Source organism: Brienomyrus brachyistius, chromosome 2 (genome assembly GCF_023856365.1).
Source record: "Brienomyrus brachyistius isolate T26 chromosome 2, BBRACH_0.4, whole genome shotgun sequence".
NCBI lineage: Eukaryota > Metazoa > Chordata > Actinopteri > Osteoglossiformes > Mormyridae > Brienomyrus > Brienomyrus brachyistius.
This window is the reverse complement of record NC_064534.1, coordinates 34,400,597-34,420,211: the sequence shown is the minus strand read 5'-3', so window position 1 is coordinate 34,420,211 and position 19,615 is coordinate 34,400,597. Positions and strand designations below refer to the sequence as shown.

At 44.1% G+C, this 19,615-nt stretch overlaps 1 protein-coding gene across 1 annotated transcript in view; it reads left to right on the top strand.

Moving 5' to 3' along the window:
- LOC125715668 (uncharacterized) overlaps positions 1-10,499 on the top strand; it is a 416,660-nt gene extending 406,161 nt beyond the window's left edge. Inside the window, exon 2 of the mRNA XM_048987478.1 lies at positions 7,868-10,499. Coding sequence (XP_048843435.1) covers positions 8,728-9,819 — 1,092 coding nt within the window. The 5' untranslated portion in view covers positions 7,868-8,727 and the 3' untranslated portion in view covers positions 9,820-10,499. The remainder of the gene's footprint in view (positions 1-7,867) is intronic.
- Positions 10,500-19,615: the final 9,116 nt, after the last annotated feature.

Sequence of the window (19,615 nt, the reverse complement as noted above, 5' to 3'; positions counted from 1 at the left end):
CAGAGCTGTGTATGGCATGACTATCTCGCGGCGGCGACAAAATATGCTTATCCTTCTAATTATTCAGAAGAAAATATATTTGCAAGCACAGCCGTTCACGGCTTCCGTACAAAAAGCTGTCACTACGCTACAGGAAGAATACACGGCCAATATAGGATTTACACAAGTCTGCTTCTTTTGTTTTTTTTAGTAACAACTTTCACAAAAATGAACAGCAATACTTCTAAAAGTGCAAATCTGTTGCCAAATTAAATAAACAAAGAAATTAATCATAAAAATATTCAATGTATATACAACTAACCATTTCCAATCAAAAAGTACATACAAATCTCCAGTACAAGTTATACAATGGAGCGCAGATAAAACTTTTAAATAGTAATTAACCAAACTATATAAAGAATACAAGTTTGAATACAGGTAATTTGTATAAATTTTACTGTGTTCAGACTGAAAAATCAGCACCAGCCTTACACACATTGCAGTTCTGCTTTTTTCTTCTTTTAGCATAATTATCCGTTTCACGTTCACGAGGCAGAAGATCCCTGCAAATGTGAAAATTCACAAGTAACAGGCACCATTAACCTCAAGCCATAACAGTCTGCTAGCCTGAACAATAGCAAACTCTATGTATTACCAATTATTACGCAGGTTGTCACTTTATCAAATCATGACTGTTACTAAGAAGTGGGAGTGAAACGCGTGTCACGAGATCTCGCGATATTACAACATGAGTTTCTCGTTGGAGCGAAAAGCGGTTTCACGAATGCGCTGCAAATTAGCTGCTGTGAATATGTTGGCATCTGACTAAATTACTATAGTAGATACCCCAGACACTTTTAAATCTTTTGTGTGGCAGCATTTCGGGTGCCCGGCGGAAAATATAAATGGCGAATGAAGGGGGGCTAGGTTGCGTGCTAAACTTTGTCACACTGAGAAAGGGGAACAAACTGGAACACAGGCAGGAAGAGAAGGGGGGCTCCAGCCCTCCTCGTTGTGTAAGTAAATTCCGGAAAGCAGAAGGTACATTGACAGGCTCGTGGTGACATTAAGCTTACGCTTGACCTGCGGGGACATAACAAGGGAGGGGGTCGCTGACGCTGCTAAATTGCAACATAACAAGATAAGATCAAAGGGAACGGGTGTGGGGACTAACGCCAGCAATGTCCAAACAATAGTTATATGTTACGTCAACTGGAAAGATACCAACAAGAACAGTAGACGCCCTAAACGGGGTATAAAAGTTAGACACAGACAACAGGGAGCTGAGCTTCCCTTGGTGTGTACTTTTGTGCATCTGAGAGTGGCTCCCGGATCGATCTGTACAACAAATAAAGAGAGCTGACTTACAACCATCCTTTGCCTCACGAATGCATCTTTTCCTCATCAACGGACTCGGTGGAGTCTAACTCCAACAATTTGGGGGCTCGTCCGGGATGAGGAGAAGGTTGTTTGGATTGGAACCAGAGACGAGGTCTTGGGGACGCAGAGAGCCACGGGCGCCCAGCAATTAGGTGAGCAGAGCCTGTTTTATCGAATTCTGCATATTGGCGATTGCTAAATAAAGTGGCTGGAAGTGTCTCAGGATCTGTCGACCAATATTGTGGCGAGGGCCTGTTGTGCGTAGCTCTGACGGCCTGTGAACAGAGGGTACGGGACCCCGTAGTAGAACCTATTGGCGGAGGATTTAAGTCCACTGTCGTGTCCTTGGTTTGGCAACCCACCTACTGCTGATGAGCAGTAGGACAGCTGGGATTGAGCGTCCCGGGAAATTCAGGACCCCCGAACAGCTAAATTGGTCGGAGGAGTAAGGTTCATCCTCCTTAAAACGGGTTGAAGTCCCGAGGTGAAAGTCCTCAAAGTATTGGGTTAAAGTCCCGAGATTAGAGTACTCAAAGCATCGGGCTAAAAAGTCCCGAGACGTGGGGTCCCAAGGTACCAAAAAGTGTACACAGCGCTATTTACTATTTCGCGTGTGTAAGTGCGTGTTTACTATTCACTATTCCAGTGTGAGTGGGTTTACCATTTACTATTTACTGTTTTGCGTGGTTCGGTGATTGTGTGTGAGTGTGGGTTTAGGTTTTGGTGGTGTTTGTTAGTGGGGCACTCAGAGACAACTAAGAGGTGTACTAAGTGTGGGTGGATAAATCCATCCCCTGAGGCACAGGGGTTGTTGGATCAGGAGAAGTGTAGGTCAGATAAGCTAAAACATGGATCACGAATTTGATAGAGAATTGGATGACGGGGGCTGGGGTCCACCAGTGCGCGGGCGGTGGAAGCCTCTGTGTGAACAGATACAGCTGTTAAAAATAGCAGTGGGAAAAACAGCTCAGGAAAAGGGCCGAGAGAGAGAGACGGCAGATGCGTGGAAGCGTATGGGGATTGCAGTGAAATGTGCAGGATACAAACCGGAGGATAGGCAATCATTAGGAGCACTTTTATGGCGTAAGGTAAAGGAGCATAGCGGCCTGAAAGACGAGGCAGGACGCGAGCTAGTGAAAGCGAGGGTGTTACAACGGGGAAAGTGGAGAAAAGAGGGAGAGAAACAGGAGCAGGAGAGGCGAGCGTGGGCATTACGACACAACTTTGCCCTTATTGGCTTAAGATTTTAGTTACATACATGACGTTTGTATATCTGCTATTTCTCCCGAGAAGCAGGTAAAGCAGTGGTAACTGCTTTTCAATTAATTTACTTGGTAAAATTAAATTTAAATAAATGATATGAATACTGTAATAGTACTCGTGAACTTTGTTTGTTTGTTGTTAGTTACTGTAATGTTGCGCTGCTTTATTTGTTTAATCGTCTTGTCTGTGAAGACATTCAAGTTAATCAAATAAGAACTGCACTGTACACTGTACATGACCATAAAAACTTTGAATCCTTGAAATAAATGTTTTTGATCTTTTCCTTGGCAGTTATCTTTTTACACAGGGCCTCTATGTACACAATAGTTATTTTTTTCACGACTAACAGTATGGATCAGGAGTTGGTTATTGTAAAAGAAGTAATGTGCATGCAGGTGATATTTGTATAGATTTATGTTCACCTCTAGGTGATAAGTTTGATAGTCATTTCTTTTACCGTTTGGTCTCTCGGTTGAACATAATAGTGGCGCGAGCAGCTCCACTTGGTTTTTTAAAAATACTCAGCCATGAACTTCTGGTGAACTCAGGTGAATCCCTTCCTTCAGTAGTAAACCTTGGTATTTTCAGCCGTTTACACATTGTCTCACTAAAAGGTTGATAATATATTTGTCCTTTTACATAATGATGAAATATACGCTAATAAAAGTGAATATTCATAGATTCATGACTAACATAAAGTAGCTAACAGAAACTTAGACTAACAAAAGGTGCAAATACATACTCAGTTGGTTCCATTGTGTTGATTACATTACAATGTTTACATTGTAATGATTATATCATGGATATTTGGCATACTTTTTATAAAATCATAATTCTTATATTCTACGTTAGATAGTGCTAAATAATATTCCATAGATGGATGGACTTTATTAATCCCTGTGGGGAAATTGTTTTTTATGTCTCCCTCAACTTACTCTTTGTGGAGTAAATTGTCCGCGAAGTGCAGCTGCCTGTTGGGGCGCCCAGGGAGCTGGGGGTTAAGGGCCTTGCTCAAGGACCCACAGACGTGCTGTGGCTGGGTTAGTTTCAACTGGTGACCTTCTCATTACAGGCACAAGGACTGACCCCTGCCCCCCAACTGTGTTTGAGTAGCATTTATGCTGTTTCTTGAGTGTGAGCTAGTACATAAACCAGCTAGTGTTCACCACTGCAAAAATACTCTAGCTTTCATACACATTTTTTTATTTTCTTACATTGTCCGTTTTTGTTCATAGTCTGTAATATTCTGAATAACGACAATGTAGAGGAAAAACAGATTAAATTCTCCTTGTTTGTAATTTCCCCATGTAATCCACTGCCTTGTGGTAAGAGGTGGAAAAGTCAGACGCGTTGAATGATGAGGATACGATATTGAGTTTAGTTCTTGAGTGGATTTATTCATATGATATATTAACGCACAGTACTTTGAACTGGTTTGTTTGGCTCGAAAGGGTCGATATGCAGACACCATCACACACGGCAAATACGGTCAATGACTGTTTCACTTTGCACCTTCAGCCCTGAGCCGCGTAATCTCAGCACCTCTAATAACAACCATTGCTGCCCCCTACAGGTGGGAATACACTTACACAATAGTAAAGATCACTAAGGCAGGCAGTACCTCTCGTTTCAAGTATTACAATACTATCCATCCATCCATCCATCCATTTTCCAAACCGCTTATCCTACTGGGTCGCGGGGGGTCCGGAGCCTATCCCGGAAGCAATGGGCACGAGGCAGGGAACAACCCAGGATGGGGGGCCAGCCCATCGCAGGGCACACTCACACACCATTCACTCACACATGCACACCTATGGGCAATTCAGTGATTCCAATTAGCCTCAGCATGTTTTTGGACTGTGGGGGGAAACCGGAGTACCCGGAGGAAACCCCACGACGACACGGGGAGAACATGCAAACTCCACACACATGTGACCCAGGCGGAGACTCGAACCCAGGTCCCAGAGGTGTGAGGCAACAGTGCTAACCACTGCACCACCATGCCACCCCTATTACAATACTATATATATATATAGTTCTGGAGGGGAGCAAGCTCTGTTACATGCTATAGAAATGTTGATCTGATTCCTTTCATTATCAGATTGTTACCACTGTTAAAAACCACAGATATTGTATTCTGATTGTATGCATTTCCTTATTAGGGCATGTCAGTTACTTCTGTTAAAAATCAGTTTATTCTGACGTCGTAAATTTCCTGACCAGAGTTTACCCTCTTTAAAGTGATGGAGGTCCACTTGTGCCAAAGATATGTCAATATGCATATGAGATTTCGTTTGTGCCAAAAATATGTAAACAGCACACAGTCTATGTCGACTGAGAATGTGACAAAGAATTTTTCTGTGACAATTCTATTATGTCAATGAGTTTGTCTGTGGAGCCCCTGAAGGGACCTAATGGTGTCCGCTAATTAGATACCCAGAAATAAACTGTGTGGCTCCTGCCCAAGCATTGCTGCCCAAACAGCAGCTTCCTCCTTATGCCGCCGAGGGAGGAGTAGCAAGTGGTTCCCCTGCCCCTTCCCCTCTCCCCCCTGCAGACGAGGATCATAACCATTCAGCACCCGACTCTACCTCCTTCTCGGTGATGAAGTGCCGTGGCGAAACACTCAGGCAGCAGGACGAGGTAGCAGAAATTCTTGCCCCTATGTTGGTTTGTCCAAATCCTCAAGGGGGAGATGAGGTTTGCTCATCTGACACTGTAGATGAAGGAGTTGAAGGACATTGCCAGTGACCTGCTGGATCCCAGGCAGAACAGACCTCACCATGCGACAGCCCTTCAGAGACTGGTCCTCCTGCGCATGGACTGGGGCATGATGCATCAGTTTAAACAGGAGCCTGGTAAATCCTGCGAGTGCTACACCGAGCGACTGATGGCAGCATTCTCCAACTACAGCGGGATGGACTCCCCCAGCGGACCGAGAGTGTATGTGATGTAAAATACACTAAGATAACTCAGTTCCTTTAAAGAGAGGCACTTTTAATACTCTGTATTTTTTTCGTGTGCTGTACCCTTAAAAAGTACAACACTAGTACTCCATATTCAAATAGTCCCATTAAAAACTACAGCCCCCAAACATCAAACTGCATGCTTCTATGTCACCTACACTTCATTAAGCAATATTAACACAAGTAACATGTTTCATCACTTAAAGCCAATCTAACTTTTTAAAAATAAAGTCTGTTTCAACTGGACTTTTACCTAAGTAAAACAAACATTTTATGTTCTAGTTTTCTTAAAACTACTGAAACAAATAATTGGCTACACTGCAGTTCCGCTGTTTTGTTTGGCACCCCTGCGTGTCCTGCATTGTGTGGAAAAAACCTGAAGGCTGAGGAATGTTATGTAACACAGCTAGAATGTAAAAACTCTCTCTGGTGTAATTCACTGCGTAAAACCAATGGTGCAAAATGTGGTGTCTTCTTCATAACACTCCCTGATGTTTGTGTCCGTGACCATGAGATAGGGTGGGCTGCTTTTCTTCCTTCCTTTGACTAGTATTCCTCCTAAATTGTTCATCTGTATTTGCTGCATTGGTACTTGTTGATGTGCGTGTGCCTTGTGTCACGATCGCCGTTTAACGGGAGCGGCGGACGGGCAGGAAACAGGCAAGGCAGGCAGGATACGGGGAAATACGGGGATTTATTAGGAACACGGGGTGCAGGAAACATCTCACGCAGACGGACTTCAATGACGGACACTGAACTCTAGTAAGACATGGACTCAAATAGACAGGACTGATTGAAAATAATCGGACACAGCTGGGTACGATCAGGGAAGCACACGTGGATAATCAGGGGGCGTGGCACACACGGTGGTCGGACTGTCCGGGACCTCCTCGGGGACTAGGGCAGGAAAGTCTGGAGCTGGGTCAGGGACAGGAGTGGGGCCAGGAACAAGAGCCCCAGGGGGCACAGTCATTTGAGGCAGAGGGAGCGCCTCGGGTTCTAGGGCCGCAGGGGGCAGCGGAGGCGGCTGCTCGGGCTGCGCAGGAGCTACGGGCGACGAAGGCGGCTGCTCAGACGCTGTAGCAGGAACCCAGGACTTTATGCTCAGCCCACTGCTGTTAACTCCGATGACTCACAACTGAGCAGCAATGCACATTTCGAATCACATCATCAACATCAGGCTGATGACAAGACTGTGGGTCTCGTCAATAAAAACGGTGACTCAGCATACAAAGAGGAAGTGTGATGACTATCGGACTGCTGCAGAGCCAACAACCTGTCTCTGAATGTTGACCAAAGAAATGGTTGTTGACTTTAGAAGAACACAAAGCACAGAGTGACCACTCTCTGCTGCACATCGATGGCTCATCTGTGGAGATCGTAGAGAGTACCAGATTCCTTGTTGTCCATCTGGCGGAGAATCTCACCAGGTCCTTCAACATCAGCTCCATAGTAAGGAAAGCACAGCAGCACCTCTACTCTCCACGGAAGCTCAGAAAAGCCCATCTCCCATCCTCACACTCTATTGGGGAACTGTTGAAAGCACCCTGAGCAGCTGCATCACAGTCTGCTTTGGGAACTATGTCGCCTCAGATCGCAAGTCCCTACAACAGATAGTGATGACAGGTGAGAAAATCATTGGAGTATTGTTAGGTTGAAGAAACTGTTAGTAATCATTTGTTATCATTTCTGTATAATCAGCAATGAGTGTAAATATGTATATACATTATTTTGTTTTCCTTTACCTTCATACTTTAGATTATATTAGTTTACACGTATCCTGAGCACGTGTTTAAATAGTTGTCCACCTGAGTAAAACCAGAACTTCTTCTTACTCTCACAGTCTTTTCTTTGTTCTCACTCCAAGACCCCTGCCCCCCATTGACTATAAATAAAGGTGCCAAGGGGAACCACCCTTGGTAACACATTCCTTTGTAGCCTAGCATGCAGAGAGTGTGGTTACCCTTGTGCAAGTAAAACTCTAAGTGTGTTGTCTCGTAATTAATGGTGTGTACAGAGTTGGAGTGGAAAGCCTGACGCTTTCTCCAACATATAATTTGGTCCTTCGAGCCGGATACGAGGACACCTGACGACATCGCCAGCACGCCGAGAGGAGCGACACTGAAGCCTGCCGGCAGCCACTCGGAGACGGGTGCAAAAAAGACCTGTGACGTGAATTCGTCATCAGGCCGGTGGTTAGAACTGCGCTCGACGTCTGGTGATGTCTGACGGACCTCGGTGGCGGAACACAGGCACACGGGACAGGTGAGACAACAAAGGTTATTCAGCGAAATAACCGGGTCAATTGACGTGGGTTAGGCTTAGCCGTAATTAAGCAGAAAAGGGGTTAGGCTTAGCCGTAATTAAGCAGAAAAGGGGTTAGGCTTAGCCGTAATTAAGCAGAAAAGGGGTTAGGCTTAGCCGTAATTAAGCAGAAAAGGGGTTAGGCTTAGCCGTAATTAAGCGAAATATGAACATGCATGTATTGTGTGAATGACTGGACTAAGACTATTATAGAGGCTTAGAGTTGCTTTGGTCAGTCCATTTCTTATTTTGCCTGGTGGGAAAGAAATACTGGTGATTGAAGGATCAAGGACGGGTTTCATCCCTGAAAACCGATACCGCTGCACGAACAGCGTGTAGTAGAAGGCCGTATTGGTGTCCTCCCATATATCTCGTACCAGTGAATTTCCACCCAGGACCTGTGTAGTGCGGAGACGGGAAAGAAAAAAAAATGGGAAAGAATCAGAGTAAGAGGATTGAACTAGAGGGAGATGAGAAGTTTATGGAAGGATATAAACCAGGTTCAGGACAAATAAGTAATCAGAGGTGGAGGAAAAAACATGGGTTTGAAGGGAAACTCCACACTCCAGATATCTTAAAATTACAAGGAAATTTAAGACTAGAAATGTTACAAACCTTGAAGAAAGGAAAATTGGAGAAAAGGAAAAAATAATATAAGTATTCAGATAATTGGTTGGAACAAAGTAAGTTAAGAGATGTACGTAGAAAGCAGAAAAAGGATGATAGAAAGGATAAATTAACTGCAGCCGCTCTAGTCACTTTAGATGATGAGACGGTGGCCAAAATAAAACATAGAGAAAATAGACCACCAACACCACCACTATTGCCTGCCCCCATGCAACCCGTAGATAGAAGGGAAATAAAACAACCATCAGCTATGGGCACAATACCAAAGAAGCCATCAGCTCTTCCTTCTTCCCCCATTATAACTAGGAGTAGAGATCCTACGTTATACCCTGTGCGCGATCTAGCTACTGCTAAGGTTCGATGGCATCCGCGAAATGAAGGCATTGATATTGATAGTGAAGAGGAAGAAATAGAATTACAATGCCCCCTAGTGGAGGTGGCAAACCCTAATAGAGAGCCAGATGGACGACCTGAAACAATGTTAGTCTATAGACCATGGACAGCTGAAGATAGAACGGCAGCATTAAAGGGAATACCTCCTGTTGATGAAGGGGTACCAGAATTTTGGACAGCAATATTGGAACTACAGAGCAGTTTCCACCTGAATGGTAGAGAAATGTTCCAATGTTTAAGACAGCTGTTCAATCATAAATGGGGAAAAGTAGCAGGAGACTTTACTGGTCATGGACCAGACAATCAACCACTTGCACATAATTCACAAGCTCTGCAACAGAGTATGCAGCAATTACATGGAAGGATAGAGACAGTGTTTATGAGACGAGCAGATTATGGCAGAATTGCACAATGCAAGCAAAAAGATGGAGAAGAGCCAGAGGATTTTATGGATAGGATGAGAGTGGTGTTTAGAGGGAATTCAGGAATTCCTTATAATGAGGAAAATGGAGGAGTTTATCAGCAACAGTTAAAACGTGCGTTCATCACAGGGCTAAAACCTGAACTGAAGAGATACATAGATAAACATTGGGTACATCAGAATACTGGTTCAGTACAGCAAGCCCTAGAATATGCCCAACACGCCCATACAGCACAAAAACAGAAATCAGACGCAGTGTTTGCTGCTAATGATACTGTTGCAATAATACATATGAATCCTCCGGGGAGGGGAGGGTTCAGAGGAAGGTCACGAGGCCGAGGAAGGGGGAGAGGTGCTTTTAGGAGCAATCAGCGAAATTTATTACAGCAAGATAACACTTGCTGGACATGCGGAAAACTTGGGCACTTAGCTAGGCAATGTAGAACCAAGTTTATAAACAACCCAAATTCCACAGAGAATCAATGACAATTAGCCTGTGAACTATCAAAAGAGCCAGATAAGCTGCAAAAACAGGATGAGACAGAAGAGATAGATTTGCAAGCAGTTTGCCAGCTGCTAGCACTAAAACAACTTGAAGAACTACCAAAACGAAGGCTTATTATAAATGGGAAAATATATGAGTGCCTATGTGATACCGGAGCCTGTAGAACAGTGTTAACCACTAGCCCTCCAAGGGTCACCTTTTCTTCGTCCTCCATAAATATCCGAACTGCAGGAGGCCAAGCTGAAAGTCATCAATTGACAAATCCAGTTAGCATAAAAGATGAGGAAACAGAGTTAGAATGTCATGCCCAAGTGCTAATAAGCCATTCATGTCCAGTCAATCTGTTAGGAAGGGATCTTATGATACAAATGGGTATTAGTGTGATTGCAACACCCACTGGCATAAAGGCTATAGTAGAAAAGCAAACTTTCGTGATACATGGCATGTCAGCTCCACAGTATTATTGGTCCCTAGATCTGGGGGGGACAGCACAGACACGTGAAATATTGAGAAAAACTAGAGAAAAGCAGTCCCCTAAACAAACCCAGTTCATGCCTGGCGATGCCTTACACGTCACTATGTGGTACAAAGGCACCCCAGGACCAGATTATGCCTATGACAAAACGTTTCATGCCCTTCAAGACACTTGTATCACCTTACAACATATATATGCTAACTCCACTACTGGCTTTTCTGCTGCTTCAGTCATCTTATCTAATAAACAACAGGCTGTGTTCAGAGGGGAAACACCACACGTATCTCTATCAAAACCACCTCAGATGCAGTGGAGGGACGTAGAGATGTTCTTACGAGATTCCATGCACAGTTACAATGACTACCAACCCGTACCTGGCTCCTTTTGGAGCTATGACAAAAAACACAATGTGTGGCGGTTTCCTTTGGGATGGAGAGTTCAAATCACTCTCACCACACACTTGCAGGACCCAACCTGACAAATTTTTCCAACCCTGGAGGAGGGATCATGTCCAGATCTAGATCACCTCCCGGAAGGGTTGTGGTCGTCCTCCCCCACTGATGTAGGACTGGTAAAGGGGTTTCCACCTTACAAAGTAATTGTGAAATCAGAACACCGCCCGGTAGTTAGACAATACCCGTTAAAACCTGAAGCAGAGAAAGGTATAGCCCCTGTAGTGCAGGATATGTTGGCATCAGGAATATTGCGAGAGGCTCCTGAGGCCACTTGCAATACTCCTATATTCCCCGTCCAGAAGGGACATACAGGGAAATGGCGCATGGTGCAGGATTTAAGGCCAGTAAATGAAATAGTACAACATGCTGCACCAGATGTGCCTAATCCACACCTTTTGTTAAATTCCTTGTCCCCTGACAAGAAGTATTTTTCAGTAGTGGATCTGAGTAATGCCTTTTTCTCAGTACCACTACATCCTGATTCACAACACTTATTTGGTTTCACTTATAAAGGACATAAATACACATACACTAGACTCCCTCAAGGGTTTTCAGAAAGTCCACATGTATATACAATGGCACTACGGTATTCAATGAGTTCCTGTAAAATACCGTCCCATAGTCAAGTGCTACTGTATGTAGATGATATATTAATTGCTTCAGATACAAAACAGCATTGCAAAGAAGCCACACTGTTAGTGTTACAGCATTTGTATGATACAGGACATAAAGCATCAAAACAAAAATTACAGTATTGCAGAGAGGAAGTTATATATCTTGGACATAAACTCTCCCAACAAGGTCGATCATTATTAGAAACTAGAAAACAGGCAATACAAGAGGCACCAAAGCCAAAGACTAAACAGCAAATGATGTCCTTCTTAGGACTTTGCAATTATTGCAGGGAATGGTTACCTGATTATGCTGCACTCGTTCAACCTTTACAAACCCTGATTTATGGGAAGGACATGGCACTGAAAGATAAAATTCAGTGGACAAAAGAAGGAGAATTGGCATTCACAAACTTAAAAATGATGTTACAAACTAATGTGACACTTGCTCTGCCAGATTATCAACAACCATTTATCCTATGTGTTGATGCAAATCAAGGGTATATGAAGGCAGTATTAACACAGCCATTCGGCGCAAAAGAGAGGCCATTAGCGTTCTATTCTAAACGATTAGATGCAGTGGCAGCTGGTTTTCCGCAGTGTTTGCAGGCATGTGCAGCTGCTGCAGAAGCAGTGAAATTATCAGCAGAATTAGTGTTGTGTCACCCACTCACTTTGAAGGTGCCACATTCAGTTTCTTTAGTTTTACTGCAGACGCCACTGCCATTCCTCACACATGTTAGACATCTGACCCTAGTCTCACTCCTGCTTTCACAGTCAAACATCACAATACAGCGATGTGGTCCTCTCAACCCTAGCACTCTTCTTCCGACAGCGGAAGATGGAGAGCCACATTCGTGCAAAGCAGTTGTGGAAGAACAAACCAAACCAAGAGCAGATATTTTACAGACCCCAATACCAGATTCAACGGTTGTTTTTGTAGATGGATCAGCATCAAAAAATGACATGGGGAAGAACAAGGTCGGATATGCTGTAGTTACATCTACTGAAGTGTTGGAGGCCAATGCACTTCCCCCTGCTTGTTCAGCACAAGTGGCTGAACTCTATGCTGTAATTAGGGCATGCGAGCTCTTCAAAAACAAGCCACTTACAATATACACTGATAGTCAATATGTGTTTGGAGCTGTTCATCACCATGCAAGAGTGTGGAAAAATAGAGGATTCAAGACATCGCAAGGAACATCTTTAACTCATACGAACCTATTACTCAGGTTGTTAGATGTTGTGCTGTCATATGGAGACCTGCAGCGGCTGGATTTACAGTGAGAAGACTTCCCCAAATGCAGTGGAACAACACATCTTTATTTTCCATGCAGCTTTTCCTACAAGAACTTCACATCTAGCATCTTTACAGCACAACAGAAGAACAGAAGAAACCCTCTGACAACTGGCAGCCTTAAATACTTCCAGCTGTCACCGACTAAACCATTCTTCCACTCACAGGTAGTTTCTTAAATTCCCCCCTTCCACCATAATACACAACACATCAACCTACATATATACTTAACTACATTTAACATTCATATTAATACATATCTCCCTCTTTAATCTTACACAAACCCCATATTATAAAACCCAAAATCCCCAGCACAACAGATTCCCCACTCTCCCTTAAGCCCTGGTCTCTCCCGGAACCTTTAAATGGTGTCTGGACCCAGGGGACATATTTGCCCAAACACCTTGGAGAAACACAAGAAGAAAGGTGAGTAACCACATCTTACAATCAGTTCTTTGCATCAATTGTTCTTACTGGTAAACTCATTCTCCCTCAATCACCATTCCTTTTCACAGACCCCACCACCTTCCTTGATGAGGAGCCACTGCGCAGGATCTAAACCAAGGCCACCAACTGACTTCAAGATCCAATAAACCAGCAAACCCCTGTATGCCCCTGTTCTCCTATGCAAATCCCTGGGTAAAGTACCATGCTAAATAAAATACTATTTATTAAAATAAAGAAAGAGTGTATCACTAACATACTATCAATTACAATAAAATAGTAAGGGAATCCTCTCCCTTACATTTCCTCCCCCCTCTCTTAAGCGCGAGCACCTCAGTCCTCTGTCATCCTAGATAAACAATCAGCAACCACATTTGACTTCCCTGGCCTATACTGGACCGTAAAGTCATAAGGCTGCAAAGCCAGGTACCATCCTGCAATGCGAACATTTGCATCCCTCATGCGGTTAAACCACTGGAGAGCGCGATGATCCGTCTCTAGGGTGAAATGACGTCCCAGAAGATAATACCTCAAGGCCTCAACAGCCCATTTCATGGCCAAACACTCTTTCTCCACCGTCGAATACCTCGTCTCCCTGTCCAGTAGTTTCCGACTCAGAAACACCACAGGTCTTCTTTCACCATCCACCTCTTGCTGAAGAACTGCTCCAAGGCCCACTCCTGAAGCATCCGTTTGCAAGATGAATGGCCTATTGAAGTCTGGACTGTGTAGGACCGGATATGTGCAAACTGCTTCCTTGAGATCTCTAAATGCTTGCTCACATTCTTCTGTCCACCGTACTTTGTTGGGGGCTGAGCCCTTCGTGAGGTCATTCAGTGCAGCAGATCGCTCTGCAAAAGAAGGTATGAATTTCCTGTACCAGCCTACCAGGCCCAGAAAACCTCTCACCTTCCTCTTCGTCATCGGAACAGGGAAAGCCTGGATTGCTTCGATCTTCCCAACCTGTGGCTTTATCTTCCCAGAGCCAACCACAAAGCCCAAGTACTCCACTTCTCTCTGGGCTATGGAACACTTCTTGGGGTTAATAGTCAATCCAGCCATTCTGATGCAATGTAGCACCTTCTGTAAATGCATACCATGCTCTTCCCAGGACTCACTGTACACCACCACGTCGTCCAGATAAGCTGCAGAAAATGCTGACACATCCCTCAGTACATGATCCATTAATCGTTGGAACGTCGCTGGTGCCCCTTGAAGCCCAAATGGCATGACTTTAAATTGGTACATACCAAACGGAGTTTTGAAGGCCGTCAGTTCTTTCGCTTCTGGTGCCAACGCCACTTGCCAGTAACCCTTACACAGATCCAGTGTCGTGATATACCTTGCTGATCCAACCCTCTCCAACAGGTCATCTACCCTGGGCATTGGGTAGGGATCAAACCTGGATACTGCATTCAAATATCTGAAATCAATACAGAATCTCAAGGTATCATCTTTTTTCGGTACCAAGACAATCGGACTGCACCACTCACTACTCGACCCCTCAATAATTCCTAGATCCAACATCAGTTTTATCTCCTTCTTCAGCACTGGCACCAACCGTTCTGGAATCCTGTAACTATTTTGACGACCGGGTGCGTCCTCCTTCACCCGTATGTTATGTTGAACCAGCGATGTAAACCCTGGCGTCTCTCGAAAGAGCTGTGGATCCACGAGTGGTTTTATATCAACCTGCTCCGTAAGGGACAAATGAGAAAGGTCAACCGAAGTACAATCTGCAGTGTTAGTTGGAAAAAACCTCTCCGTCACCTCCTCATCCCTAACTGAACGCACCAGTAACTGATGGACCGGCCCTTGTCGGCTGTGGAATTCTTTCAACAAGTTCACATGAAATGTCTGATATTTTTTAGCTCTTTCTGGCATATTCAATTCATAAGTGACTTTACTTACTTGCCTGACAATTTCATATGGCCCATGCCATTTTGTCAACAACTTGTTATCACTGGTAGGAAGCAACAACAGTACTTTCTGGCCCGGAACAAAGCCTCTATCCCTCGCCTTCTGATCATACCATGTCTTCTGATGTTTTTGTGCTGCTTTCATGTTGTCCTGCACCAACGATGCCATTCTCTTCAATCTCTCTCTCATGTTGATGACATAAGCAGCGATGTTTTCACCCTCTGCTTTAGAATCCTCCCAACAGTCCTTAAGCAGATCCAGTGGGCCTCTCACTTGATAACCATACAACAGTTCAAAAGGTGAGAAGCCAGTAGAAACCTGTGGGACCTCTCGGTAGGCAAACAGAAGGTAAGGCAGCCATTGATCCCAGTCAGCACCTGTATCAGAAACAAACTTGCGCAGCATATTTTTGAGAGTCTGGTTGTATCTCTCCACTAGCCCGTCCGTTTGGGGGTGATAAGGGGTGGTCTTAAGTCCCTTTATCCCTAACAGCTTATAAACTTGCTGCAACAACTTGGATAGAAAGTTCGTGCCACAATCCGTCAAAATTTCTCTTGGTATACCTACCCTCGAGAAAAGCTGCAGCAGACAATTAGCAACATGACGAGCTTTAATTGATCTGAGTGGAAAGGCCTCCGGAAACCGTGTAGCATAGTCACATATAACCAATATATAGCGATGGCCTGTGGAACTCCTCTCTAAAGGACCCACAATATCCATGCCTAGCCTCTCAAAAGGTGTTTCAATAATTGGTAATGGTTGCAACTGGGCTGGCGCTACTCCTTTGCCCGAGGTCAACTGACATTTTTCACAAGAACGACAGAACTCAGAAACCTGTACATACATCCCTGGCCAAACAAACCGGCTACTGATCCTATTCAGTGTTTTATAAAAAGCCATATGACCTGCCCATGGAATTGAATGACCCAAATCCATAACTTTGTTTCTAAACTGTTGAGGGAGTGCCATTGCTTCACACTTCCCCTTCCTCTGATACAAGATGCCTCCCTTAATCAAATACATAGTATCTGCAAGACAGCTTACCTGACCTTGACTAACTCCCTCTACCTCCGTTACCTTCTCATACCAGGGTTTTAGAGTCGGGTCGCTTCTTTGGAGTGCACCTAAATCTGAGGGAACGTCAAACTCAAGTTGATTATTTGGCTTAGGGAACAATGTTATACCCTTCTCCCCTGAGCTTTTGAACTTTTCCCTTCTCTTCTGAGCCCTCGACTTCCTAATCTTTCCTGGCTCCATCTCCAGAGAGTCCTCAAAAAAAGGTAGCTCTCGCATCATTTCCTTTGCCCTTTGTGCTCTTGTGACTACATGACAGGATTTCCGTGAATCAACTGTCCCCTCTAGAGGAAGTAAACCTCCAGCTTCATCACCTGAGCCTTGAATATCTTTCTCACTACTCCCCTGAGGGCCATAATCTGACTGATATATCAGATCAAAAAGAGTGGGAATGTCATTACCAAGTATTACTGAATATGGCAGACTGGGAACCACAGCTACCACTAACAAGTAGGTCTGCCCTCCCACCGTCAGGTACACCTCCGCAGTGGGATACCTATATTCATCTCCATGCACACACCTTATCGTAGTCCCCCCCCCACTTAACTTTTCTCCTGAAATTATGCTAGAATGTACTAACGTTTGAAAACAGCCAGAGTCAAGCAATGCTTCTTCTTTTCGCCCATTAATTAACACAGGGACAGTACAAGCTTCCTTTCCTACCGGCTCTACAGCTGGCCTTGGAACTGCACACAAAAGAGATGGTTTTGACTTAAGGGCCGGACAAAATTGTTGTGTATGACCAAAATTATGACAATGATAACATTCAATATCCTGAACTGAAGATTTAAAGGATTTCTTCACATTATAAGGTCTATTGGAAGGAAACTGCCTAGAGCTAGAAAAATCCCTAGCCTGCATTTGACCAGACCCCTGTTCACCCCCAATGGACTTACTTGTTTGGGCATAGTGGGTCTCCCGGCTGAAATGGATGCTCCTGCTTCCCTTTCTAGCTGCAGTGAAAACCTCCGCGAGGCTGGCTGCTTCCTTTGCCGTCCTCGGGTCACGCTCACGTATCCAGATCTCCAGCTCTGGATTAACCATTCTCAAAAACTGCTCCAGAATTATCTGCTCAGATATTTCTTCTACAGTTAATTTTTCAGGTTTAATCCATCTTAAAAACAAGTCTTTCAACCTTACATACAGTTCACGTGGCGTCTCACCTGCTTCAACTTTCAGGGATCTGAAGCGGCGTCTATAGGTGTCCGCAGTGATCTCATATTTTGCCAAGATTGCTTCCTTCACTTTATCATAGTCCTCAGAATCTATTAAGTCCATAAGAATGTAAGCTGTACGAGCTTTGCCTGTCAACAAAGGGACCAAACGAATAGCCCACTCATCTCTGGCCCATCGACACACGTTTGCCATCCTTTCAAACGTGGTCAGAAAATGTTCAATATCCTCTTCTGGTGACAGAGGGAACAGTTTAGGTTTAATTGAAGACCTAGACCCGTGGGCCACTTGCACCTCTTCACTATTAACTGCCTGTTCCTGCTCTTCAGACGTTGTACAGGGTACTGGCACCTCTGATGGCTCCGGCTTATCAATTACCGCATTAACTTGTAGCTGTATTTGCTGAAATTGGTGCTGTATACTTTTCCACCTTTGCTCCTGACGTGACCAATCTTTCTCCCATCTCTGGTCTCTGGCTGCTTGAGACCTAACCAGGGATTTCACCATCCCCGTCAGCTCCTCCCATTTGTCTTCAGAGCTTGCTGCTGCTATGGCCTCTAGCTCAGATGAAGCTCCACCTCCTTCATCAGGCTGCTCCTCTTGACCTGGCTTTCTTCCACCTCTTGTCATCATCCTCTCACTGTGGCATGGACGACACACTTCTGACACCACTTGTCATATGGAGACCTGCAGCGGCTGGATTTACAGTGAGAAGACTTCCCCAAATGCAGTGGAACAACACATCTTTATTTTCCATGCAGCTTTTCCTACAAGAACTTCACATCTAGCATCTTTACAGCACAACAGAAGAACAGAAGAAACCCTCTGACAACTGGCAGCCTTAAATACTTCCAGCTGTCACCGACTAAACCATTCTTCCACTCACAGGTAGTTTCTTAAATTCCCCCCTTCCACCATAATACACAACACATCAACCTACATATATACTTAACTACATTTAACATTCATATTAATACATATCTCCCTCTTTAATCTTACACAAACCCCATATTATAAAACCCAAAATCCCCAGCACAACAGATTCCCCACTCTCCCTTAAGCCCTGGTCTCTCCCGGAACCTTTAAATGGTGTCTGGACCCAGGGGACATATTTGCCCAAACACCTTGGAGAAACACAAGAAGAAAGGTGAGTAACCACATCTTACAATCAGTTCTTTGCATCAATTGTTCTTACTGGTAAACTCATTCTCCCTCAATCACCATTCCTTTTCACAGACCCCACCACCTTCCTTGATGAGGAGCCACTGCGCAGGATCTAAACCAAGGCCACCAACTGACTTCAAGATCCAATAAACCAGCAAACCCCTGTATGCCCCTGTTCTCCTATGCAAATCCCTGGGTAAAGTACCATGCTAAATAAAATACTATTTATTAAAATAAAGAAAGAGTGTATCACTAACATACTATCAATTACAATAAAATAGTAAGGGAATCCTCTCCCTTACATGTGCAATTACCAAATTGCCTTGCGATATGCAAATGTAAGGCACACCAAACTGATGCTTCCACAATAGCTAAAGGAAACAGTTTTGCGGACATGACGGCAAAAAGTGCTGCACAAAAACAACCTGCCTTAAATGTTACAGATGTCTTGTTGATAGATAGTGATGTACTATGTGATGCACAGACTCATGCACCTAAAACAGAAATACAGAGCTGGATTAAGAGAGGAGCAATACAGCAAGGGAAAACTTATTATATGAATGACAAGCCCATCCTACCAAAAAATTTATACAAGACAGCTGCCTTAGTGAGCCATGGAAACACCCATGTCTCAACAGGAGGGATGGTACATATTATTCAACAATACTTTTATACTATAAATTTTTCTGATTATGCAAAACAATTTTGTCGAGCGTGCTTAATTTGCTGTAAACACAATGCACAAGGCAACATAAGGCCAAAACGTGGCCAGTTTCCCGCAGCTGAGTATCCATTTCAAATTGTACATATGGATTTCATTGAATTATCTTGGTCACAAGGGAAGAAGTACTGTCTAGTCATTATAGACACCTTTTCTAAGTGGGTAGAAATATACCCTGTAAAACACTGTGATGCAATGACCGTTGCAAAATGATTGGTAGGCCATTATTTCCCTACCTATGGCATACCTCATATTATAAGATCGGACAATGGGACTCATTTTGTAAATCAAACCATGTCCCTTTGCTCACAAGCACTCGGGTTTACGATCAAAAATCATTGTGCTTATCACCCCCAGAGCGCAGGCTTGGTGGAAAGGACCAACGGCACCATTAAAACAAGGCTCAGAAAGACAGTGGAAGAGACAAAAAGACCGTGGCCAGA